The following is a 27,854-nucleotide window of genomic DNA, read 5'->3' as shown; positions in this document are numbered from 1 at the left end:
GTGTATGCGTTATCTTAAAGAGCTGACTGGATTATCACATGCACGAAGACACAACAGAATGTGGCGTGAAAACATGAAAACAACATGTGTTTGTTGTGTAAAGTTCATTATATAAAATTTATTTTCAATGACAATATCAATGCAAATATAGCACTACAGTGATTTCCAAGGTACACCGTATCTTACCATATCAATATAGTATGGCACTCATATAATGGCCACTGTTTTTAGAAGACACACAAAACCAACAGCTTCTGTAAACTATTCTGGAAATGATACCGAGGGTTCCATATCAGTCCGTGAAAAGGAATCATAGTAAGGTGATTACTTGGTATCAGCAATCAAAATTGGGCACAATAGTAAGAATCATTGGAGCATTTCAGTGTAAGGAATCTCTGCATGCATTGCACTTGCCCATTTCCGTCAACCTGGCCTGTGTTTGCTTGAAAATGGACTCTGATCCTCAAACGCGAGCAGGTGGAGCTAAAAACAAAAAAGGCCAAGTAGTGACTCTCAAACACTTAGATAGGTCTTCTTTTCACTGGGTGTACTGTACTGTACAGTTTGGTGCTTACTATCATTAAAAACGACAACAACCAAGAGACATTCAAGCGCCTTAATACTATTACAGACGGGCTCACTCTTTAACGTACGAACTTCATTTCACGTGGCTTTCAGAAAGGAAAAACAAAAGAAAGAAAGAAAACCAAAATAATAAATAAAAATAAACCCAAAACAAATATCTCACAATAAGCACTATATTAATAATGTTTCTCATGGTAACACTGTATAGTTGAGTGAACAACACCAGTAGTTCAAGATAGCAGCAAGTATTCAAAAATGTCAAGACAACGGGCTGTGGAAATCTGTACACAAATAAAAATGGATGTAGAAAAAGGGCATAAATAAATCAATAACACAGCTTAAAGGGAGTCTTGCATAAATTGAAATAAACAACTGTTGGGCTGTGCCTTTCTTTAGAGGGCTTACTGTTTATTAGTAGAACTATAAGTAATGCATGGACTGGCTGCAGCAGATAAAGTACTTAATTCTTTTAGAAAAAACAAGTGAACAAAGTTATGTTTATACAATATATGCTACATAATATGTATTGATTACAAGTATGAAAATGGAAATAATTGCTACATTTTCAATAGAGTTGTACATATCTATTTACAGTACATTAGGGTTTAACTTGTCCTAAGCGTATACAATGTTTTGTGCAGATTGTTCCAGCATTCTGTTTGAGGTGATCAATACTCACAGTCTTATCAGTTGCACCATATTGCACAGTCTGTGTTGATGGGTGTTGAGTGCCTGTTTTTCGGTGTGGTGGAACAATCACTAATGTGCAACTGTGGATAAGCATGAGCGATGAAATTTTTTTTGTACCATTGAACTGTATCTATATTTGGCTGGACTGCACAGCATGTGCCATCTGTCACCTATTTATTTATTAATTTTTTTCCTAATGAGGACCCCCCCCCCCCCACTCCCCCCCAACAACATATTCAGCTTTTTATACAACCACACGTTATCATAGTGAAGATTTGCTGTATGTAAAAGTTTGCCATGATCATCTCTACACTAATTTTTTTATTTTAGTTGGGATTTTTTTGTTTGTTTTTGTTGTTGTTTTTTTTACAATACTGTATGTCTATCGTGACATGCAGAGAATGACACAGTAAATATGACTTCTTCAAGTCTTAGATATGTATTGTAGGCTAGTTGACACAAGTTTTAATTATGTTGCTCCAGCGTCGGGAGGATATTGCTATAAAATTGCAGAAACGTTGAGAAAGTAAATAGATTTACATTACAAATATGCAAACAGATACAGTAGGTAGCTTTTACTCCTCGGTGATGATTATTTGCATCCACAATGACAATCTATTGATACCAAGACATCTCATATACATTCACAATTTCAAGAAACACTTCAGCAACTTATCTATGAGTCTTGCCTTTTCTCATCCACAGAGTAGTTTTTAAGCGTGTTGGACACCTGCTTGTTGGCGAAAATACACAATTTATGTATCAAGTAGTCAGGAAGAAATTTGGCAACACCGACTTCAGAAAACAACCCGCTAATTATTAGTTAGTTGGCGTCTTCCTTTTGTAGCAATAATACTGGTGTTTTGTGGCAAAAAACATTAGCAATTAGAACACATTTACATAGTGTACTACATAATACAGAGCAGATACAAATCCAATTTGTAAGAAATTCATGTAGTTTGATTGTAATACTTCTTATTCTTCACCTCTTAATCAGCATTTTTTTTTTGTTTGTTTTTTCCCCAGATGGGTTCAGAGTCTCCAGTACCCTTCATCAGTTACTGTTCACAGATCAGTTTATCGCACAATAAAAATGCTATCAAGGGTTTTCTTCTTGGTCCATAGTCTCCCATTCCCTGGTGGTAATTACATCACCAAAGCCATTTAAAGAATTTTCTAGTTTCTATATCCATTTTTACTCTCATTCATAATTCTGCCATCTTCAGCTCATCTCTTCTAGTGCTGTACTCGCTGGCCTGACTTCCACGTCAGATAGCCGTGTCCCACACAACGGCCTGTGGCCTCTGGCAGGGAGGTGTGCCAGTTTTACGAGGTTCAGGTGTCCGTCTCCAGCTAGGGAGGATGGGCATGCTGTCCTGCTTGCACAAGCTTTTGTCAGGACGCCTGTGTGCCTTGATTTCTTTGCACAGGCAGCGCTTACGCTCGATGACTTCCAGCAACTTGCCGTCTCTCTGGGTCTGCGATGTGGATGGGGTGGTGACCCCACTGACAACAGGTTGTCCCTGTGCCAACTGGGCGAGCTGTTGGAACTGCAGCTGCAGGTGGTGCTGTTGCTGAAGCTGCTGAAGCTGCTGCTTTAACTGCAGCTGCTGCTGGTGTAGCTGAAGCTGCTGCTGCTGCTGCCGTGACACACCGGGACCACTGGGACTGCTGGGACTGCAGGGTACTTGAGGCTGGGCCAAACTATGCAGCTGAACACAAAAGGGTTAAAAGTCAAGTTAGTGCTTTCATCTAGTCATTTATCACATGATAATATTTTCATTTATAAACCTACATGATTACTGCAGTGGTGTTACCAGTAACAGCTGGTCCTCACACATGTAGGAAAAAAAGAACTGCAGTTCCTGCAGACAGCCACCAGGATGCAGTCCTGCTGCATCTATTACAGTTTGAGGGAGGGTCAACCAGACACATGCAGACAGTCTCTGCAGCACACTCAAACTGCGTCAGCACTTGCTATGGAGCCAGAAACCGGGTGAAATGTGCTGCTAGAAGACTGCAGTTCACCTCTCAAAACAGAGTACAGCATGTTCTCTAACCTGCAAAGGCCTCTGATTTACTGATTGAGTACTAACCTACGTCATATACCTTTCTCTTTTTTTTTTTTTGAGGCAGGCCAGAACCTTATTCTGCTCAGTGGGCATATCTACCAGCTAAAAATAGATCTGCAGGAGCTGTGTCTCTAGCAGTAGGGGAAGTAATAATGAGAACAATATTAATGTTCACTCTCAAATCTACCTGGGATGACGGTAAAAGAAACTGTAGTTTTAAGGCTTGGTGAATATAATACAGTGCATTCACCTGATTCAAGGCTTCTCGTGCTGGTAGACTGCTCTGTCTCTGAACGTCTCCTCCACCCACCTGTCTCACTCCAGCAGCAGAGGAGGAGCGACCCAGCCGCCCCACTTCTGTAAGGAAACAAACATTACATTGTGTGCCTGGTAATGGGAGCAGATGGATAGAACTTCATTTCAGCACACAGAGCTATGTTATGTGGCTAGACTTTTGATCTGCGACACAAACTCATTGCTCATTATTTAAGGTACTAAACAGTTACTGTCTACTTACCAAAAATTAATTATTTTGGTGTTTATTCCTGATTCAGCAATTATTGTCTTTTCGAATGGTACCAAAATAAGATAAAAACAGGAGTATTTGTTCGCACATTCCAAGACAAAGTTACCGCAAAATGTCATAGAAAGGATGCAGTCGAATCCAGAAATGTGACAGGTCACAATTGTTAATATCCTTTTAATAAGGGGCTTACCTATTATATAAATTACAATATATTAAATGTTTAGACCTTATAACTAAATTCAATTAAAATATAAGCTTTTAAAAAAAACAAAAAACAACCCAGGGTGCCTCCCTACCTCCGTTGCGACAGGCAGGAAAGGTCTGGCAGGGAAGAGGCAGCCCTACCCTGGGCAGAGCTCTGAATCCTAGGCTGCTGTCAACACCGGCCAGTGACTCACTGTGTCCAAGAGCCCTGCTTGTGGACCCACTGAAGTGGACTGGGATGCCTGAATGGCCTCCCCGAGACCCTATTCCAAGCTCTTCCTTGTCCGTCCTTAACAGGGCATCAGCACTACCGTTCCATGCCCGGCCTTCATCCTCTGAAAGAGGGAAAGGAAAAGAATACAGGATTAATAGAACCTTATTTTTAATGGCATTTGCACTTTGTAATAAAAAAGCAACCTCTGACTTACTCTCTGTCTCTCTGCTGCCGTGACTGAAGGACAATTTCCTCTGCATAGGCCAGTAAGACCCGTCATCGGCGGATAAACTGGCACTGCTGTCCCAAGGCATGAAGCCAACTTTAGACTGAAGGGATGCAGACCCTCCATTGCTCTTGAACGCACCTTCACCAATACCAGTAAGACTCGAGGGCTGCTGCAGAGATGGTGTCTGAGAGCTGCCTCTCAAGCTCTCATAAGCCGGGGGCCTCCTGAAGCCACCGGAGGGGTAGGTCCATAGCAAGGGGCTGTCCGAGGAGGGCGGCTTGTACGCTGGAAGGCCGTGAGGCGTGTGAGAACGGAGGTGTGGGCGAGAGTGAGGACGCTGGGATGAGGATAATGGCGTGGGGGTTGAGCTGGTGCTGCTTTGAGGCGTTTGGCTGCTCGTGCTGGTAGTGATGTCCAACTGTAAAGAGTGTGGACCTCCATCCCTATCACGATCCCTTTCTCTGTCTCTGTCTCTTTCCCTGTCCTTTTCCTTATCCTTATCTCTATCCCTGTCTCTATCTCTGTCCTTGTCTCTCTCTCTTTCCTTGTCCCTGTCTCCTCTACCCCTATCCCTTTCTCTGTCTCGGTCCCTGTCTCTGTCCTTTTCCCTGTCCTTATCCTTCTCACCTTTGTCAGACTTCAGGAGGAAGCTAACTGACTTGCCCTCCTTGCCTGTACTTGAGGTTTGTGTCTGGACTGTGGCCTGGTTAGAAGCCTGGGAGCTGCTCTTGGTCGGCACAGGAGAATCTCCTCTTTCTGGCTTCCGATAGTGATGGTAGTGTGAGGGGCGATGGTGAGGGTGATGATGGTGATGGGAAAAGGGGGAGGTGGATTTAGAGGAAGGAGGCAGGGGCGTGGAATGACTCCTGGCTCTCAGTCCAGGAGCTGGGCCTAACTGGGCGTCTCTGCTGTGCTTGTCCTGCTGTGCTGCACTGCCTCCTGATGATTCCTTGGAGCCCGACAGGGATACAGGAATATTAGAAGAGGCCGAGGAAGAGGTGCTCGCTTGTGTTGTTGCGCTTGATGTCTGAGTTCCCATTTTAGTGGAAGCAGATGACTTGTTCTGCACCCCGACCCCACTGGAGGCTGCTGCAGGCTGAGGGAAGGCGAGCAGCGGGGGCCGGTGCTGTAGAAGATTGGGGAAAGGCGCCGGGATCTTTGTGTTTGATTCTTGCTCCGATTTATTCCCTTGCAGCAGATAGGGTGTAGGAGCTCGTGGCGTGTGGGGGCTGGCAGAGAGGACCTGGGGCACTGGGGTGGAGGATGCAGAGGCAGGCAGAGGAGATGAATGGGAGATTGATACAGTAGCTTTAGGTTTGGAATAGGAAGGGGAAGAAGAAGATGGGCGTGGCAGCGAAGAGGAGCTGCTGGCAGAAGAAGGTGTCACATGAAAGTGTTTAGAGGTTTTCAGTTTCTCATGTTTGGGAGGGAGGTGTCTGTGGGACTCCCTGTCCTCCTGCATTGGATATTTCATCTCCTCATAGATTGCCTCACTCTGGTCTGAGTCAGAGTCCGGTGTTGTGGCCACAGGGGTTACAGGGTGGGGTGTGGCCGTCTGACTGTCTCTGGTGAACACTTGGCCCACCATTTCTATATAGACTGGCTCATCATCCCCATCTCCTGTCTGAATCTGAGAGTCTGATGCCTGAAAGGGCATTGATGTGGCAGAAGGAGGCACACGTGAAGGAAGAGGGTCAAAGGAAAGCTGGGTGCTGGGACTTCTCTTGGGCTTTAAAGGAGGCACCTTCTTTGTTCCAATCTCTCCAGAGTCAGACTTCTTCATGGCTGCAGGGAACAAAAAAAAAAGAAAGCAATTTCAAAAGAACACATAATTTTCTCTGTAAAATATGCACCTGAAAACACATTTCCTACCATTCTTTTTCTCTGAGTGTTTTGCCTGGGAGTGAGTGGGTGGAGGCGGAGGTGGTGTCTCAGAAGGAGGTCCTCTGCTGTCAGCAGACGAGGAGCTCAGGCGAGTACTGGGGTGGCGTTTGGGTTTGGCTGGAGGGCAGCGGCCGCCGTGTTGAGATTGGGTGTCTGAGTAATCTCCATTCTCTAGACTTGTATCTCCGGCTCCGACAGCGTGGCAGGACTGCGAGCGCGGCGCCATGGCAGAGGCACAGGAGTGAGGGGACAGGTCCTGGGAGGCAGGCATGGTCATGAAACCCATTCGGAAGTGCCGTCGGAAAGAAGCCAGGTCTCTGACTTTGCCAACAGTAGCTGAAGGGTCATTTTGCGTGGAGCTGGAATCAAGGAACCGGGTCAAGAAAGTGTTAATGGAGGAAAAATACTGTAGCATGAAGAAATCATAGAGAGGTGTAAAACAGTCATGTAGTACTCCTTATACTGACCTCCCCTTTTCCTCACTCTCTCTTTGGTCTACAGACATCGTCTTTGCAATAAAGAAATGCCTGCAGGGCGTCTGCTGCTGAGAAAAACACCCTGGAGGCTCCTTTACCTTTCTGCATTCACATCTGTATTCCTCAATGTGTGCTTACCCTTCAGACACATTCAATTAGAAACCAATTGCCTTGTCATAAGCAAGGTACTCGTGTGCACTCTGCTACTGGAATTCCCTTAATTTTTTTTTTCACTCATCTCTCTCTTTTTTTTAAATATGTTTATATATTCAACCTACATCTGTTTTCTGCTCTCAGGATCACTAGAAGCATTTCATCTGTTACCATGGGAACAGTTGTGATTTTCTGGTGTTTGATACTTGCTCTTTGAAATCATCAATGACACAAGCTACTGCAGCAAAAAAATGAAACTGACAAAGAAAACAAAATCTGACAGAATACAGCAGCATTTCACTAAAGTGGGCAGTAGCTGGAATAGTATTTTTTTCTTTGGGGTAACTTACATATTTGCAGGGCATGTAAAAAAAAACAAACACACACACACAATATGTCTCTTATACAGTTAGCACAACAGGATTCAAGTATTTTTCAGCAGTCTGTGATCGAGCCTGAAGAGCACATCTTCACACAAAACACTAGTTACATTGTAAAAAGCAAAGCTGTCTCAGTCATCTTCTTCTTCTGAGAAACACGAGATAAGTCTTTGGCCAACTGAGATCGAAGTAAATTTATTTGCTTTAGTCAATAACATCATGAGCAAAACCACAGCACTGACACTAGGAAAAAACATTCACACGTGTGATAGAATTTTGTGTGTCTAATGTCACAGAAGAAAAACACACACACAAAAAAAAACAAGGAGCATATTTAGAAGGTTATATTCATATTTGGTCTAAATGTCTGATGTTGCACCTCTCATTCCTCCATATTTTGCTACGTAAAATGTAAATAGGCAAAAGCTTTCTTGACATTTCTTCAAGTAGTCTATGAGAATAGTTCTCCAGGCTTCTCATAGGACATTCAAAGCTCTTTTTGGATGTTGGCTGCCCTTTGTTTTGATCCCACCAATTGTTCCCACACTGCTTCAATAGTGTAGAGGTCCAGCTCTGTGAAGGATAATCCAAGACTGATTGTGTGCCACTGTGTGTTTTTTTTCTTTCAGATGTGCTTTTATTGCACTGGCAATTTATTATTACTCTCATACCAAAAAATGAAGCTCCTCGTAATCAGATGCTTTCCAGAACGCATTGTATGGTGAATCTCAATCTGCAACAACATGGCTCTTTTGACTGCATCTCCAGCACCACTGGCAGCTCCAAACCAAGACAGTGCTTCCACTATGTTTTACAAATGACTGTAGACTCTCCTGACCAACTCTGTACATTTTAAAAACAATATGAACCAAAAATGACTAAATATGAATGCATATCCAATATGCAATATTTCAGTCACACAATTTCAGTCGTGTGTCCAATATCTCAGCCTTTTCTCCTTGTTTCCTGTTTCCTTTCCTTAAAAATTGCTTCTTGACAGCCACCATTCCACGGAGACCACTCCAGATTGTTTCAGTGAACAGTTTCAGTGAACAGTAGATGGATCCACTGAAGGGCCAGATGTACTGTATCTCTCAGGTGCTGTGTCAGGTCTTTGCTGGATTTGTTCTATTTTTTAGAGACATGACTTTCAAATACTGAGTGCCATAGAAGATTTTCAGGTCTGCCACTCTTCTTTTGTCATCCACTTGTCTAGTTTCCTCAAAAACATACCATGTTTTTTACCACACCATGCCAAGATGCGCCAGGCTTTCAGTGATTAACTCTTCGGGAAACAACTTGTGGTGCAAAAAATGCTATTTTAAGCCGAAATGTGTTATATTTGACATTTTTCACACATTCAGCTAAAGAAATGGGAACAAGCTATGTGTTTCTGCAACAGGCTGGTAGTAACAAAGTGCCTAAAGACCCAATTTAAAATAGGTTCATTCCACAGTTGTATGTCATGTGCAGACAAATCTTTGGTTTATGTCTTAGGTTAAGTAGCTTTTTACACTTGAATGATCCGCAGGTCCATGTTAAAGGACTTAACACAGACCTTAAAAAAGACAAATGGAAACATCCCTCTGAAAATGGTCAGGTACAAGGAATGGACAGAAAAACAGAGGGAGAAAATGTCCAAAAAACAACTTTGGAAGACTGTGAGAAAGTCAGGAGAACTATTGGTCAAGACCACTTAAAGAAATAACAAAATGACAAGAAATTCTGGCTCCTTGGAAGCAAAACATAAAGAACTGTGTGTGTGGGAGGGGGATGCACTTGAGACTTTTGCACAGTACTGTAAATTATTCAGCCTAGTAGTTAATTGTGACATATAACTATGGGCCTTGCAGCGCTTTCTTTTAGTTCAGTTGCAATACCCGTGAAGCACAGGAGACAAATGGGGCTTTCGATTTGCATTCAACATTTCAAGCAGCAGAAAATGCAATGAGGCTGCTCGTAGAGAAAAGAGAGGGTTCTGTTTTCCTTCTTCATGTGTGAGGCAGTGTGTGTTTATATAAGTGTGTTAGAGGAACAGAGTGCATTGTACATGTATCTTTGTATCCTTGAATGCCTGCGGAGACATGCTAGTGACTCTTCACAATCGACACAGATACAACAGGGCCAAATTAAGCCCAGAACAGAGGCTGAGCTGCTCTTTTTGACTGAAGTCTGTGTGTTTTTTCTTATTTCCATCTAAAGGAAGGAGCTTCCAACAGTTTCAAAATGAGACCAGACTCAGCGGTTCACAAAGTATCAGGACTCCCACTTCTATATTTGCTTTACCTTCCTTGCTGCTTCGCATTAAGCTCATAATCTGCGGGAGCTAAATGAGATCGATACCACCTTCATATCTGCATTTTAGAAATGAAGCTACAGCCAGCAGCTGGTTAGCTTATCTTACTATAAAGAGGGAGAAACTCTTAGCCCGGCTCTGTCTAAAGGTTACAAAATCTGCCTTTCATCACTTCTAAACCTCACTAAATGAAAATCTGTACTGGAGAATGAGATGAAGCTTGCCATTTCAGGACAATGAGCTCTTGTTAATTAAAGGCACAATATGATTCCTGTGCAAATGGGATTTTTTTTTATCATGAATACAAGACTAACAGAAATATTGGTCAAAACAATTTCCATAAACAATCTTTATGCTGTAATAACATCCTCTGTCTTGCTTTTTCTTAATGGTATGATTGCCAGCAGATAAATTTAATGTCTTGATCCCAGCAAGCACTAGAAAGAAGAAGAAGGTGATGTCATCTGCTTCGCCCTTTGAACCACACCTTTGGTAGAACAGACTCTTGAATACTACCTCCATCTCCTTCTCAGAATGCAAGATATTCCCAAAAGCTTCGATAACTGTGGCGATAAAGCGTTCGCTGGAGAAATCCAGTTCATATCATCCTACCCCTGTAGCAGCATATAGTCCTGTTTCTAATTCACCTTTTCACTTGGAGGCAAGGTTTAAGAGCAGGTTATGTTTAAACACCTAAATCAGACCTGAAAGAATGTTATTTTTGAGAACATCAAATCTGATTCGAAGGCAAATCAGAGCAGTCAAGTCGTCTGTTGTTAAAGTCAGGGGTTAATGCTGAACTCTAAGCGTGTGTCTGTCCTCATTCTGTTGGACCTCAGTGACATATCTGACACAGTATGCGACACTTTAATTGATTGCCTTAAGTTATGGGTTGTCACCAGTGTGGTTTCAAAGTGATCCGATTCTTCTTCTGTCACCAGAAGAAAATGATACAAAAAGTGAAAGTGCCTTATGGTTTAACCAAAGCAATCAAAGGCAGTCGTTGTGTATTGATTCTCTTAATGATATTATTACAGGGCTGTTTACTAGCATGTGAGAGTTTTAAATGCCCCTAAAGGAACTAAAGGATAAAACATGCCTTCCTTCCGTGACATTAAATAACCACATAGTGAATAATGTCTTTGAATTTTCCACAAGATGACAACAGCTGTCTCTGTCTGTGCGTGTCACTGTAGACAGTCACCTCTTCTTTTATGTTTTTTAAGTTTTTCTACTATCATGAGGCCGTGCTGACAGACACAACAAAGTGGGGGGGTTTTTGAGAGAAATGAATGAGTTGTCTATTCAGAGCAACCTTTAAATATCTTTAACCGACAACTGTCGACCTGTTCAGTGTACCCCACCTCTCGTCCTATGAGTTGCCAGGCTTTCCCTCTACCAGACCACTAACACTTCCAAATCAGCACAAGAATTTATTAAAACTATTTACAGTTGTCACGACTGGGAATTGTTCATGCCTTGTGCCATAAGGAACTGTCTCTATTTTTAAAACTCATATTAAAATTCACCTATTTACCATTTGCATCTCCACAGCCGCCTGCGCTTCGTGTGATTTCTCTACTGGGAGCCTCGGGATGTTAAACTGTCTGTCAGTGCACAGCTTCCTTTATCCCTCCACTCTTTCCGTCTCCTTCTCTCTCCAGCCAGGTCTGCAGTTGCTGTCCTCCCTTAAGTCCGTTCGGTTTTCACCCCTTTTGTCCCTGTGCAGTTTTATCCCTGACCCTGTTCTGTTCGTAATTATCACCGGTCATATCCCGCTTCCACCTCTGCTCCTCTGGCCCCACTCGGCTCTGCTTTCATCACTCATCGTGTCCCGTTGTCCTACTTGCTGCCCTACACCTTCACTGGCTTGATGCTGCCATGGCGTTGATCTCTGCTGCCAACACGAGGGCCTCCAATTACCGCCGTGAGTCATAAAGCAATGGATGGCACATCTAAACAAACTTGAATTGTTGTCTTTGATGCTCTCCTTCTCCTCTCGAGCACAAATAGCCCGAACCCCATGCTGAATTCGGTTAGTTATAGGTGACTCACATTTGAACAGCACATCCTTCCTTCTGCCCCCAAACCACATGCTCAGATACACAAGATCACTCACTCACAGGCTTTTCAGCACAATGCTGTCACGTGAGTGTGATGACGTTAGGTCTGTTTTGACCCTTTTGAAGAGTGCTTGAATTAATTTGCTTGTTTGGGGGTTTGATTCTCTTCTTTCTTCCTGTATCTAAATACAAATCTGATCTTAATTCTGATAGTCCTGCAAAAATAAACAAATTATACTGGGCTGAAAAATCACAGAATTATGTGGGACTTTAAATATCGTTGACATCGCACTTCTGTGCTGTGATTTACTATGATTGCTTTTCTGCTGGAAGATTGTTTTTAAAAAAAAGAAAGAGTCTGGAGGTGATGCATCAGCAGCTAACTGTGTTCTACTGGTGCACAAGTTATAGCCTTGAACACACACTGCACAGTGTTTAGCAGCAAGTCCTCAATGCTACAGTGAAATCAAGCAGCTGCAGAAGAAGTATTCAGTAACCTCATAGTGTGAAAATAAAAGATCTACCTATCCTGCACGTCTCAATCATGAAGCCAACACAAAAGTGCCTTAACGCTTACCCGCCATAAAGACAACATTTGATGCCCTCACTAATGTCTGATTCATTTTGTTCTGTAAGCAGGCCTGAAATATGACAGAATCCTCTCCGTTCAGAAAAGAGCTTTAAGGGTTATTCCTAGCAGGATAAAGAGTTAAACTTGTATTCTTTCTTATAGTCAGCAGGCGTTCAGTGCTCTGTTTACAAAAGGAACTGTGACTGGGTTAAAGTCTATGGGAAGCAACACTATTTTGCGACGCTTTCAGCACTTTGCTTGTGAATTTGTGGTCTCAATAGTTGATTTGAAACCATATTTTAAATCAAACATTCAAAGAAAACATAGCCTACTCTATTCTATCTGTCAATTTTGTAACTCGTTTTTTAATTCACTGTAAAAAAAAGAGAAAAAAAAGCAAAAGTCCCAGTCAGTAACCAGCGTTACCTGAGGCTTCAGATTTAATTGGTGACATCACGGTGAATGTGTCCATCTTTGCCATGACGTCCATGTGCAGAATTATGTACTTAAGAAAAATCACTCATTTAAATTTATGAATTTTTTCTAAAATCTTTTTTCTTTATTCCTTGTTTACTCTTTTGCTTCTGAAAAGCTGCAGGCCTGCAGAATTTGAAGGGGGCGTGTGCGTGAAATGTACATTAGTCAACCTATAAATCCTCACACTTGCTTCTTAAAAAAACAGTGAAAGAGTGAATGGCCCAGATTTATATAACATGTTACTGCCAAAAACCATTTGATTTCATATCCATGTACTATAACACTGTAGTGTATGCATTCAGAAATTACGCAATAACTCAGTTTTCTCATTTCTATGTGTGCTTTTGGCCCGTTTTTGCCTTGTGCAATTCAGCTCTACTAATTTATCTCATCTAAAGACCGTATTAACTTCATCATGACCTGCCGCTATGCAAATCTATGAGATTCACTTCCAGGTGAACCCTTCTGACTTCACGAACAGTGGCTGGAATTAAGATTTTGAAAATTAAACTCGTTCACACTGGATAAGAGGCTTATATTTCCACTGAACTGAACCCTATTGTAATCCACTCACCTCTTTTTACTTCCCTCTTGGTCTCTCTGCCTCCAGTCCAACCGGCTCTTACGATACAGCAGGTTCATGTCGCTGTGGGATCGCTCCTCCTCGCAGCCTATCACAGCGCAGTGTAGCCGCTTGCTTCGCCTCTCTATGTCACGCAGGAAATGCTCGACTGCCACATCCTGGGCAGAGCCAGAGCTCATGGTATAGAAGAGGACTCAGGGGATGGCGATGTATGTCACAGGCAGCCCTCCTTTAGACAAGAGAAAACAGGAGCTCATTAATCATTAAAAAAAAAAAATCCCAAAAAAAACAAGTTTAATAACTTTCCAGCCTGCATGCAGATGACAAGATTGACAGTGATTACTTTGTTCATGCGGCAACATAAATAATCAACTCCAAATTACTGGCAAAAGTTGTAAGGGAGTCATTGCTTATCACGCTCACTGTGTCATAGTGAACAATCCTTCCCATTACTCTACCTGGCAGCCGTCATAGCGAAGACACGGTGATGCATGATGATGATGATGATGGAGGTTGCAGCTTTGTTTACCCCTGCCTCTAGTGTATCACATGAAAACTATTTATACTTTCATTATCCAGTTATGAATATTTGAGTAAGCATGGTAAATCAGCTGCAGAGTATCTTTGGCTGCAGGCCCTGGGATGGCCTATCTAAGCCTGTCTACTAGCCAGAAAGTAATGCGGTTTGTCATATGTAGTGCATGCACAGCTTCCTACTCACGCTCCCTCCATGTGAAGTCAGGCTTGTTGTGGGGCAGATATCTGGGAGTCCAACAGTGTTTTCATGTTGGAGAACGTGAGTGTGCAGCGCAATTGGCTAAGAAAAGAGCAGATGTCAGCTGATGCACGATGCTAGTGTTTTTCCACCATAAATAGAAATTGAATGTGTTTTGATGGTGGACACTCAAGTGGTATCGTCGGTGCCCCTGGCATCAGCATGAGTTAAACAGCTTTGCTGGGGAACTAAATTGAATCAGCCACTTTACATGACATGCATTATTAAGCTAAGCTTGTTTGCAGTGTAGCTGGTGAGTAATTTTAATGGTCCGCATTATCAGATATTCTCACAAAGCAGAAAACGGGGGGAAACAAGCCATATGAATCAAATGTGGTGGAACACATGCGAATCCAGTTTAATGAGACCCGATTTACAATTAAGGTCCTATGATGCTTCACACAGCATGAAAATACATCAAAAAGTATATATTGACACTTTCCAGCTGTGCTGTTGTTTTCCTAATTCTGTAGATATTTTCGATAACTTAAGCAGTTTACCATCGTCTGCACACCATTTTCACTGCCAGTGCAGTAGCTCGGCTATGTCTTACTATAAAGAGAAAAAGCACACAGTGAGAGCAGCAGGCGCTGTCACCTGGGCCAGGTGGCATGTTGATCTGTGTACCTGTGTGTGATTCTTTTGTCACAGCCCAGTGTGTCATCCAGTGTGTCAGCGTGGCTACTGCTATTCTTGTACCCCACAGCTCTGACCACAACCTCGACCGCTGCTGCTGCCGTGTTTGCTGACTCAATGTTAATTAGGTTAGGGAGCTGTGACTGTAGGTTGGGCTTTTGTTAAATGGAGCTTTGATTTTGGTTTCTAGGATCTGGCAGCTGAGTAGGCAGCCCCACAATTGTCACATTACACCCTGTGGGTTGGTGTACAATTAGCCAAGCTAAAAGAACCGAGAGTCCAGCATCTTATATATCTACAGGCAGGTTTGTGTCATCAGACCAGGCTGCAAAATATTGTTTTTACAAGCATGCAATACGCTCATATAGGGTGCCTGTTATTAATCCCCAGAGTCACTTTCTAACCCAAATAAACTGAGAGCGTTTAGGAAGTTGTTTCAGGAGCATCTGTAGGGTCAGGAGTCGCTTGAATTCCTCATTAAAACCAGGAGGCAGATGGAGCCATGATTCACGTAACTCAATCTGCATGCAACGCTGCAAACTACTCATTCATGCACATAAGCAAACATCACACACACATACTCACACACACATATTCAAGGCCCCCATAACACCCTTCAAACACCCTCTGTGTGTATAGCAGTAACTGAAAAAGCTCCGCCAATATGACTACTATAGAGAAGCGGGAATTTATCGAGGCACATCATAATCACCTATGTAAAATATGACAGTGTAAAACATTTACAGTGTGATTTATGAGCGTAACAAAAGTTATGAGTGAAACATTATGCAGTCAGGGGATTCACTCTGGGTGTACATTTTGTGGTATCTCATGTCGAAAACCTTTCCTTCTATAGCTGCTACTGGATTCACAGCACTGGAAGGCTTTGTGCTGCAGCCCTCTGCCCTCCAGTCTCCACCTCAGCAAGCGGTCCAGCAGTGTTGTTTTACCTCGCTGTGAGTGAGACAGCAGGACTGCAGAGTGGACAGACACATCATCACACTGGCGTGGCCTCGATAAAAGTGAAAAATTTCTACAAAACATGTATGTTTGCGTTTGCAGAGGCTGGATAGTTAACATGTTGCTAACACGTTGTAGCAAATAATTCAATAATCAATCTGTGACAATAGGTAAGGAAATCAGGGAGGGGGGGGGGGTCAGGATTTTCTCAACACCATATTTTTGGCTCACTTTATCAGATATTTAGGAAACAGTGCACTATACATATCCTTCACTTTGTTTGGTTTCTCCTGAATACCAAAGCCATTCCAGCCCACATCTGTATGGTATCTCAGCACCTGAGCTGGACAGCAAAGCCTGAGAAACAAACAGAGGAGAGGAGGAGAAGAAGAGAGAGGCGGTGAGGAAGCAGTGCATGAGGATGGAGCAAAACGTTCAGTGGAAGAATGAGCAGCCTGAAACACACACAGCTAGGAGAGGAGGAGAGACAGAGGCAGCGGGAAATGGAGAGAGAGAGAGGAGGGGGCACGGTGAAAAATGGGGGAAACCAACAAAATAGAGAATCACTGATATAGCAACACGGGGAAGAAGACGAATATGATTAGGCGGGAAACGTACTGCCCAGACAGACTGACGGAGGGGAAGATAGAGACAGGGAGCATGGGAGCAGAGGGAATGTGCAAATGGAGGCAAGTGGAAGGGAGAGAGGATAGAAAAAAAAACAGTGAAAGGCAGCCAGACGACAAGAATGGGGGAGGGAGGTGAAATCAAGCCTCTCACACTAGTCGCTGTGTGTGGTCTCCTAGCAACACTGTCAGCATCTCTTCCTTAGCCGCTGAATATTCACAAAGCAGGACGTCAGCCTCATCATACAGGATGATCCCAGGGTTAAACTTCACTGCAGCTTCATTTGTACCCGACTCTCTCAGGATCAATAAATATCACATGTTTCTTAAATAGCACAGTATGTATCTTAGTAGTATCTGTACTGAGCTATACAGGGGCTAATATTAATCCAGGCAAATACACTCAAATGATAACGCTTAGTATTTTAAATCCTATCAAGCCAGATTTGAACCATTTTCTTTTTCAATGAGACAAAGATTAATAAAAAATACTTAAGGTGAGAATATACATACCAGCTGATATACTAAATACTGTAAAGAATTAAACACCAAAGTAGGAGGGATGTGAAATCCCACCTCCTTCTTCTCAAATAGCCATCACAAATGTTTTTACAGTTAAACGCCAACTTTCACATTGGCTGGATACACATTATTGGGTGAAACAGCTCATTACTTCTTTCAGCCCAAACCATATCAGCTGTTTTTATGTCTATGATTTGCTTCAGTCTGAAATACTTAACTCCAGGCACAGAAATCTATTCAGTTTCTTATTATGCAGGAAATCTAAATCTGATAGAGTCAAGGCTCATTTAATGTCAAATGTAAATGATGACTTGTGTTGAGCACTTTCCTTAACAAGGTAACATCTGGTGAAGAGATGCTTTTTAACAATCGAATGAAACACTCATTTATAGTAAACATATTACAGCATGATACGAGAGCTTCCGCATAGCACTAGGGCACTAAATACATTATTATGGGGGGGGGGACTACTACATGATCATTTAAAGGTTATTATAAGTTTAAACAATTTTTATAAACTCCCTGCAAAGCAGAGGAAAAGGGATTTAACAAATTAATCCACCAAATCATATCACTGCACATATTTTTAGAGCACTATAAAATGCTTAGAGAGTGAGATCAGATACAAATCTAATGTCTGCAAGGTAAAGCCACAAGCCAGTTTACTTTGGTTATCGGAGCTCAAAAGACAGAAAGTGGGGGGAAAGCAAACCTGAGCTGTGTCCAAAGATAACAAAATTCCCCAGCCACTTCCTCTGAAGATCACTAATTAACACGCTATATCACATTTATTTATATAGTGTGTTTAGAGGTGCTGGCAGGCATTTTTTTTTTTTTAGCATAGTAAGGCTTGCTGTTTTCCCACTTCCAGTCTTTGTGCTAGTCTAATATAGCAAGGTTTTTTAGCAGGTTTTTGGATCTTCCCATGAAAGAACTCTCAAAATATTTTGTTAAATTTGGTTAATTTCAGCAGAAAAATATAAAAAGTTAACGCGACGCAGAGACGGCGCGTGGCAGAGCGACGAGCACTGGTCAGTTGTCGAAAAGTTGCCTTTTTGCAAGTACAAACATGCTTGCAAATATATTAATGGCCAGATTTTTCTCACGCTTTCTGTTTACAGAAACTGAACTTGCAGTGGGAAATGCTGTCCTAAACATTTGGTGAGTCAAATCCTTTAATAATTTATGACAAGCTGTCCACCTTTAACGCATCTGAACGCGGGAACAATGTCACATTCATAAATTCTGCTGTTTTGGGATCAGAAGGAGAAGATGTCCATTTGGAGCACTGATAAATGATTCATGATCAGCTCAAGAAATACTTTGCACGTGTTGTTTCTCCAGAATCGGGGTTAAACTTGTTTAATGTCAGGTTCAGTCAACCGCCCGCTGTGTAGGACCTGACTTCGGCTCTTAAACACTTAAAGATATTTCTGCCTTTAAAATCAAAGACCCTTTACACTCTGGCCAGCTAACCTGCAGGCCAGAAAACACTCCAATTGACACCTATTGCTTTGTGGGCCCGTGCACAAAAACAAATCAATGTAACCCTTCCTCAAACCAAAACAATCACTTAAAGTAAAACCTGTGAATGTGTGAGCCTGTGCATTGTGTGACTCACAAATTTACGTTTGTGTGCGGTGTGTGTGTGATGGGAAGAATTCTCTCAAACCACAGTCACTACTTTCATCTGAGGGTTACGGGGGTTCAAGCGTGCCTTCGGCTTCCCTTCGTGCATTGCTGTTGTGTGCTAAATTCTCTACAATATTGCATTGTGCAGTGAGATGCCTGTGGATGATGAGAATGGACAGGAGGAGGAGGAGGTGGAGGAGGAGGAGGAGGAGGAAGATGTATCATTTCAGGACAAGGATGGAAGGCTGGTGCATAAGAGATAGAGAAACGTTCGAGATGTCTTTCTCATGTTTTGGGCATGAAAGAACTGCAAAGCAGCTATCAGGAAAAACTGGGATGTAAAAAAATCAAAAAACCCTCCAAAACCCTTAATGACAAAGTCATTGCTTCAAAACATTAAACACACAGAAGACACATGTACACTCACTTAAAAGTATGTGAACGGGCACTTCGCACACTTTGGGTTCTCCTCCTCAGCGTTGTTCAAACTGAGTGACCACTAAATCTTTCATGGAGCGCTACCAAAAATATCCCACAAAAAGCGCTTCCCTGATTCCTCAGGATACAGCCCTGAGCCACAACAAACGTTCAGAGATGCTCAATGTATGCACCTATTCGCCCAAGAAATAAATCCACTATTGTTAGAGCAAACAACACACGGATCGTGGATAGAAAACATGACCAGTCACAGCTGGTCAATAATAAAATAATTGCAAAAACAATGGAAATAATGTCGCTGCAAACGATGTCTTTCTGGTCAAAAAGAGGCAGCGAGCCAATGACCTCCCAATCTCCAGCTCCCACCTCAGCTCGCCCTTGCCTTCATCATCTTCTGCTGGAATCTGCAGTAACCAAGGTGACCCACTGCACTTAGCATACATGAACACTTAACAGCTTGCACATTCGCAAGCATTTACACAACACTGGGCAGATTTTCCTTCGGTCTGCAGCTTGTTGTTCTATCACATGCATAAAGGGTTGTGGGAATATCAACTCATACCGCAGAGATAAGATTCAGAGCAGACTTTTCTCCGGCAGCGGCATGTGGACGCTGACGAGTGCCGCCACTAGATGTGCTACAATTTAAAAACCGAGCAGGGTCCCTTTAAGTTAGTCTGGCTTTCGAAGATTGCATTAACAAAAAAACGAGGGAATTCACATCATATAGAAAAATGTAGTCTCTGTTTTGTTTGTCTTTTCATCTGGCTGTTGAAACCCAGCCTGTGAGATATAGCGCCGCAGGGACAAGAGTAAGAACTGTGGAAGAGGGAAGAAAAAAAACTCCTTAATGCTTCCACTTGTGCATGAGGGGAAGAGCTCCACTCCGCAGCTGCACACGCTTCACTGAGCCAGCATCCTTCTCTACCCAAGATCTGACTCATTTTCGGATGTGGATTACCCTGCAATATTGTCTTCCTGTTAGTTTCTTCAGCTTAAAGTCATATATTTAGATATCTAGTTTACAAAATTATCGTGAAAATATCCAAGTAGATAAAACTCAAGATGCTCAGTTTTGAGCATCTTGCCTTTCTCTGTTAGGTAGAAAGGCCTGTTTTTCAGTAAATTATATCCCTTTGCATGTTTTATGTATTTTATAACAGCCAAAACCAAAATAATCTGCAGCTCTGTGGGTGTCCCTTCCCCAAACATGACAAACCTTATAAACTATTCAGCAACAATTAAGCAAACTCAAATAGCCCAAAGCAAAAAAGGATCAGCTGAACATCACTAAAAGCTACACATATGATTTGCCTCACAGCAGTTCATGGGCTTGACTCACATCTTCCCAGAGCTAACGCATTCAAACAAGCAAAAAAAAAAAAAACAAAGAAAATTTTTTTGCCTCTGGCTAGAGAACAATGTCCAGAGATAGCTGCAGAAGAATAAAAAACAAGCATGAGGACTGAGGTGACCTCTATTCAAAAATCAAATCAAAACATCGCCACACACAAGAAAGCATCAGAACTCTCCCCCAGTTAGTCATACTGGAAAAACAAAAAACCTGCATGTCAGACCGGCCTTCGTTTGATTGACAGATGAAGCAACGGCAGCGTTGGTGTGATTAGCAAAGCCAGGTAGGCCACAAGTGGTCTTCCAACATTTGAATCAGCCTACTCTTCGTGCTCAACATCCCCCGATAAGCGAGTCATAGTGTAGGCTGTACAGGATAAGCACACACATGCCCACACACACACAGCTCTCCCACTCATCGATCTCATTACAAACAAATCATATCTCTTAGGGACCATGTTATGCACCCCATAGTGTTCAAGAGCAGGACAGTAACTCACGACAAGAGGGTTTTGTAACACATTAAGACATGACAAACTTTACATGATGTTAATAGCTGGTAAAAAAAAAAAAGAAAAGAAAGAAAAACACACACACTTAACTGCCAGCTCTTTTCTGTCTTTGTATAAGGTGAATAAAATCGCAACAGGGACTTTTTAAAGGTGTTGAATCAGGTCAAGTATTTCTGAGAGCTTTTCAAAGCCGTGCAAACTGAAATGAAAGAGAGGTGGTACAGGTGTGTCGTCCATACAGGTATGATTGGCAGGCTTTCAGCAGGGGGGTCTCACTTGAGCAATTCCTATTCTTGTCATTCCTGCTGCTCACTGTACTGACAGTGATGAAATGAAAAGGCCATAACTGGGGCAAATGGCAGGTGATGGCAGATTACACACTGCAGGGGGCCCGATGGAGGCAGTGCTTTCATACGCTGTACTCGCGTTGTGGTCGCGTTGGACACATGGCCAGAAAAGGCAGATGGAAAAAAAAAAGTCACTTATAACAAGATGATTGTGAGATACGTGTCCAAAAAACAGGAGTGTGATTAACATCCTCTGCGTCCGCTTTTGATGTACCTGCTGTACGTCTTGCTCTCTTGCGCAATAATGCTCAAAAGACTGCGAGAAAATGTGGCGAGCTGAAAAAGTGCCAGCTGGATTTTGAACTAAAATGCTCAAGCGTTTAAACTCGTTACAGGGTTTAAAATACTGACTTTTAAAAAATGAATTATTTCTCAAAAGAAAACGGCCCAGATTGGGGCAAAGATAAAATAACCTGCATGATTCAGAATCCCTTCCCCAATCCCAACAACTCATATTGCTTGTGGGACCCCCCAGCATATTTTTTGTGTGCAATTAGCTGGAGTTCCTTTTGCTGCCAAGTAGCTGAGCAGCAGCAGTCTTTTCTCTTTTTTTAACAGGACAAGGCAAAATTGCTCTGACATTTAAAAAGCATATTTAAGTTACACTACAATTAGAATTTACATTTCTGAATGTGCGATCGCCAATTTCCAACACTGCTGTGCTCTCAGTTTTTGCTGGTTTACGATGACCTTTGGCAATGTCACAGACAATAAATTATCACTGTGAGACACTCCTAAGACCATCATGTCTCCCCATCAGTTTGAGACCCACTCACTCACACAATACAGCGACATGTGGAGGAGCAATATTTGCGGAACATGATACGCTTTTGATTGTTTGCATCACACAACTGCCCCGATTAACACGTTTCTGCCTCCTAATCGTTTAGCAAACATTAATGAAGGTCTCTTGAAGGTCTTTAGCATAAATGTAAAACATTAATGAGACCGGGGACATTAATATAACACTATGGACCACTTTGGTCCATTTATGCATGCCTAAACATGTATAATTTCAACAACAAAAAAGAAAAGAAAAGCTGCATTGTGTCCCTCCTGTAATTTCAGATTTTGCCAATTACTGTTCCAACATAATGACCCTGAAATGACTTTGCTAACAGCTTCTTGCCAAATAATAATAATGATTAAAATAAAAAAATTAAAAAAATTTGAATGGCTCATAAAAATGTGCAAATGTGTAAACTTATGTTTTGATGAAAACATCTGCATTTTGTTTGCATTTATTTATGATGCTGCAAAGACACAGATGCACACAGGCGGCTGGTGATTAACGTGGCTTGAGCCTGGCGCCAACAAGAGAGGAGTGACTGCTGGCTTCTAACTTTATTTATTTTGCATGGTACCATGCGAATGACTTTGAAAGGTTTAATGAGAAGAAAACAGAGGGGAAATGAACAAAGATGAGTTGCCTCAAGGAAATCATTACCACACATCATTACTCTTGACTACACACTGCAGTGAAAGTGGATGCTCTAAGATACTCACAATCCAGAAAAAAAGCATTTAAATGGGGCATTTAATTTAAATTTTCATTGGTTAATTTGCCCATATACATTCAGTCATCCTCCGGTCAGACAAGGGACAGACGTCTATGAGCTTTTAATGTGAAGAGTCACAAAGCAACAGCATCCAACAAAGTGGACGCAGAGGGACGTCCCAGATAAAGCACCGAGGAGTCATTTGTAGCGCAAAATAATAGCCCCACCTCGTCCCTCAGTGCGTGCAGGGTCTGCCTATTATTCTATTATATTTTGCTGTGTTTTTGTTTTGCTTTTCAGAACCTGTATTTAGAGCAACACAGAAAAGAAGAGTGGCCAGTATTTCAGTCTTCTCTACTGAGAAAAAAAAGGAAAGAATTTATAGTGGGGGATGAAGATGAAGAAGAAGAAGCTTAAATAGAATCAATTTAGGGTTCTTTTATTTCTGTGTAGTCTTGGAGTAAAAGGGGAGGAAAAGCAGAAGACAAAGGGGGGCAGTCATCGAACAATGTTCAGGTCTGGGTTTGTATCCAGGACATGGTTTGTAAATGGCATGCCCTTTAATCAAGAAGCCGCTAGAGACCTTTACCTTTAGCCCTATATGTACTCCTATACACTGTGTCTGCTTAAAATAGCTACATGAAAAAGTGAGTCTGATCTACAAGCAAAGGCTTTAGTGTTAAGGTTTGACGGGCACTGGTGATATACTGGTTTAAAACTGAACCAGGAAGCCTGGTAAATTTTTATTTTATTAAATTTTTATACAGCTTTAGATTAAAGTGGATCTGTTTTCTGTTTCCTTCTTTTCTATAAACATATACTTTTACATCGGGGGAAATCACAATAAACATGGCCAAAGTTTGAAATAATGAGATCAGCATATGTCGGTGTTTGTTATCCCGGTGAGGCACAAGCTCGGGCTTGAGACAGCTCTACACACTTTCTATTCTACAAGAAGTCAGAGAGAGGGGATATCCCATCTAAGGCACACGGTTCTGGCTGTAAGCACCAAAGTCCCACTCCCTTCTGCTCTGAACTGTCTGTTTAAAAGGGGCAGCCAATCAGGACAAAGCTAGCTTAAAGGGAATCCAGATCTAAGAGTAGAAATATGGACCTGGAAATGAAAATGTTGCATTGACTTTGTGACTTTTTTCCAAGTTTAAACATTAACCTTCCTGTCTGAGTTTCGACAAACAAGGGGAATAAACCTTAGCAGAAAAATAAGGCCCAGACTGGTCCTTTTGTGGTGTCCTATGGGATGTGTAGACATTCTTATGAGGGCCTATCACAGGATATCCTCTGCTCTTTCAGCTGTGAACATTTTTTAATCAGTCTCTTAGAGTTCTCATTATTTAGCAAGGTCAGCGCGACATTATGGCCAGAATTACGCTACATTAACAACTGATAACTGTCGTATTATCAGTTATGTGACACAAAAACAGAATATCAGCCTCATCACGGGGTCATATGTTTATGAACCAGAATTTTTTCAATGTGACAAAAAAGAAATACGTCCTTAAAGATTCCTGATTTATAAGCATATAAAGCCTTAATGACTTTTCTTTTAAACCCACAGCTCTCCTCTAGCATATCCACAACACAAGACTCAAGAGAATATCACAAACTTTCCTCAAAGCATCTGAATCTCCCTTTGTTAAAGATTCCCATCAAATATAAACTGACACAGGAGTGCCAGTAAAAATACAAAGAGGATATGCTGTCATTTTAGAAAGGAGCATGGGCAGTAACAATTAATAACATGGATTTAAACTGATACAACACTGCAAAAATCTTAGTTTGACCAAAAGGTTTTTTAAAATGTGTGTAAACCATAATTTTACTGTTAGATTTTACAAACAGAAGCTGAAAATCTACCTGTTTGAGAAGCAGGAACACGTGAATGTGTAGCATTATTTCACTAGCTTACCTTAAAAAATGAGTTAAACATGGATCAACATCATATGTTGCTGCCGTTTGAGAAAAAAAATGATGTTCAGCTGTAGTATTCTTTTGGTTTTTCATCACTTTTGCAAGCATTACATTTGTTGAACATATACGGGGGGACGTGAAGATGAGCGACAGAGGTACAAATGTGGCCAGACTTCACCCGGGAAACCCACTGAAAAGATGTGAACTAAATATACACCAAATAAAGAGGAAGAGTTGATCAAAATGCACTTTTTTAACTGTCTGCAGTCACTCACATTGATCACAGTCTGTAACAGAGGAAATCGTGGTCATTTCTGATTCCATATGTCTCATGTTCTTCCTTAAAAATAGCACTGTATGCTAACATTGCCCACATTACACTATAGTATTACTTTTAACAGCATGCTAATATTCAAACTCTAGGGAAACAATCTGTTTTGGTGCTTCAGTTTAAAAAAAAAACAACCATTAGTGCTCATGTAGACACGGGTATCTACTCCACCAGAGAAATGGGCTTAAAATGTCAGCATCTGCCAAGTCTGTCTCTCATCCATCAGTCCCCTCACTCTCTGTGTTTCTTTCCTATTAGTCCCCTCTCCTCTGTGGCCACGCATAGGCCATCCCTCATCCTCACTGGATCCAGTAATTTCTCATTCGTTTTTAAATCAGACATGATGCACACAGCGGGCTAGAGCAGCTGAGCATTTCCATCCTCTTGATGGAAAGAAGCTCAAATGCAGTCAGAATCTTTCTTTCCTCATCAAAAACACTTGGGACTTCCTTTTTAAAATTATTTCCGTTAGTAAATAACAACAATAACCTCCGCTCAATTTCATTTCTTCTTCAAGTCTTTTGCTATATTTCATGTATTTTTTAAAAGCTCTAAATATTAATTTAGTGGGATAAACCTCTCTGGGATTGAAGGGCATGAAATGAAACCCACTCTATTTAATTCCCACCACTTCCTGCTTTTAATACCACAATAAAATGACTGCGGCCCGCAACGCAGAGCTGCCACTTCCTGTTTTTAATCACATTTCGCTACAATCACATTTTGAGATCACTAGGTGAGCCCGGCAGTCAGTGACAGGTGGTCTGAGCACCGGTTTTCTTCTGCATGCAAAACACACTGCACAGCATGCGTAGCTCATAGCCTGCACTCAATGACCCCAAAGTCACAGCTGCTCTCACCCAACCCCGATCCACTCTGTAGCTAGGAGTGGTTAAGCCAAACTGCACAAGAGATGCTCACATAACTGACCCTGATTATGTGCATCTGTTAACCTAAGCTAGATTTAAATGAACGTATAGGAAGATTTTGGTCTTATTAAGCTCCAAGGTCAACTGGGACTGGCTAGTAAATAGTGTCAGTCTCAGTTTCAAGCAGTGAAGTATTCAGTCTTGCTGGTCCAGCATCTTTAAAGGCAAATGATTACATTAATTGCACATTCAAAGGGGAGGCCTTCATTATTCATGTTGGGACTGCTTTGTCCTTTTTAAATGCTTTTATTTGTTTTGTGGCAGGCAGTTAATACCTACAATAAACTGTATGGATATTCCATTTTCTTCCAACATAGCTTCCTATCTGTAATATTTTGAAGCAGTCTAATTACAAGTTGTTTTTTGGGGTTTTTTGTGTTTTCTTGCCTTTCTTCTTCTTTTTAGGGTGGACTGTGACGAAGAAATCTCTCAGCAGGAGTGCTGTTCAGAGGCTGTTTAGAGGCTGTCACGCCCGGAAGGCGGGTGGGGTATGGGTTGAGGGGGGAGACATTGCTGACTAGCCTTAATTTTGCGTTCAATTCACAACTTCTCGACGCTTTTGAATCGTCTTATGGAGGATCTAATGAAGAACACTGCGGCAGTTGATCGAGTATTAATCACCAGATGGCTTTCCCTTTAGAAAAGAGAAAGAAATCTAGTGATGTGGCTCCCTCCATCCAGACGCCTGCCTCTCTCTCCCGCACCTCCAAGACGCGCCAACACATCCTCACCTGGACGCGCACAAACAAACGCACACATACACACACACGTCACCCCTATACTCACAATCAGAGTATTACCGCCCGTTCACACACGCACGCACGAACGCACACACAAAAACACACAACCGTGCTGCATTTACGGACTCGTATAATCCGTAAACATGCAGATGTTTTCCATCAGGGCCATGCAGATTAAGACGCCAAACACTGCCGCCCCTGTCACCGCTGTGCTGTAGATATTTTGATTAACAGCGCCGTGCATGCTTCAGCATCAATAGTCAGCTGATGCGGGCTTGTTTTCTGGTGAAATATTTATACGGGGATGTCACGACTGTACACGAGCTGTGGGTTGTTACTGCGTGGCGATGTGGCGATATCTGCACGGATCTTTTACGTTTGGGGCTAAAATACGGGCCTCGCATTGAATGACGCGAGCCGCGAGGCTTCAAGGTTGAACAATTTGGCTAGTGAACACACGGCGGCTCGCTGTCACCCGTGCACTCTGGTGAAATTTACGCGTAAAAATGCCCGACGTCCCTCCGCAATATACCATGTTTTCATTTGCTAATAAGGCAGACCATAACCACCATAACCACGACAGCTCTCTACGTGGGCTAAACGATTTTGTGATTTATGCAGCAAAAACAAAACACAAATGAAGGTGTGATACCTACCTTGATAGCTGTAGAGTCTACGGCTGGCGCAGAGGTAGACTGTGCCGATCGCCTAAACCAGTTGCCCAGACTCGTAAAAAAATCAGACAACAACAAAACCACGCCGGTTGTTGATGACACAGCTGTCTTGGTAAACAGAAGGGAAGGGAAATGAATCCTTTCCCAGATGTGTCAATTGACGTGGAAATAAAAAATTAGATATTCAGACGCCGATCACCGGACTGACGCCTTTTCTTGACGTGAAAGGTCTTCCATTTTTAGGGGGATAAACGGCGCACTGTACTACCGAGGATCGCTGTAGACTGGCCGGTGCGAGATCTTATTGAAAACCAATATGCAATTCAATGCGACGTTAAAATGCTCCCCAGCCGACATCATCCTTGTGTCTGTGTTTCTTTCAAAATCATCCGCAAAAGAAACACGCTCACAAATGCGGGGATGAACAGAAAGAAGAAGAAAAAAAAACGTCAAAACAAAAAATGCGCAGATGTCAGCGCGCTGTGCTGGTTCAAGCGCTGGGCATCCTCACTGAGCATTTGCATCCATATTAATATTCATACAGTACT

General features: G+C 42.1%; 1 protein-coding gene across 5 annotated transcripts; it reads right to left on the bottom strand.

Moving 5' to 3' along the window:
• Positions 1-89: 89 nt before the first annotated feature.
• nyap1 (neuronal tyrosine phosphorylated phosphoinositide-3-kinase adaptor 1) lies at positions 90-27,854 on the bottom strand. 5 transcript variants are annotated; one of them, XM_026182224.1, is made up of 8 exons: positions 27,289-27,854; positions 16,393-16,404; positions 13,395-16,131; positions 6,393-6,763; positions 4,506-6,305; positions 4,170-4,412; positions 3,598-3,704; positions 90-2,987 (listed from the first exon to the last, which is right to left on the bottom strand). In XM_026182224.1, the coding sequence occupies exons 3-8, from the start codon at positions 13,580-13,582 to the stop codon at positions 2,544-2,546; spliced, it is 3,153 nt and encodes a 1,050-aa protein (XP_026038009.1). In that variant the 5' UTR covers positions 13,583-16,131; positions 16,393-16,404; positions 27,289-27,854; the 3' UTR covers positions 90-2,543. The 5 variants fall into 5 exon arrangements, 4 of the variants coding, with proteins under 4 accessions (XP_026038009.1, XP_026038008.1, XP_026038007.1 ...); XM_026182223.1 differs by lacking the exon at positions 16,393-16,404 and having other exon boundaries at positions 13,395-13,632; positions 14,125-16,131; XM_026182222.1 differs by lacking the exon at positions 16,393-16,404 and having other exon boundaries at positions 13,395-15,788; positions 16,006-16,131.

The sequence above is a fragment of the Astatotilapia calliptera genome, chromosome 10 (genome assembly GCF_900246225.1).
Source record: "Astatotilapia calliptera chromosome 10, fAstCal1.2, whole genome shotgun sequence".
In the NCBI taxonomy this organism is placed as follows: domain Eukaryota; kingdom Metazoa; phylum Chordata; class Actinopteri; order Cichliformes; family Cichlidae; genus Astatotilapia; species Astatotilapia calliptera.
Note: the sequence above shows the minus strand (reverse complement) of the source record. Positions and strands in the feature narration are given on the sequence as shown.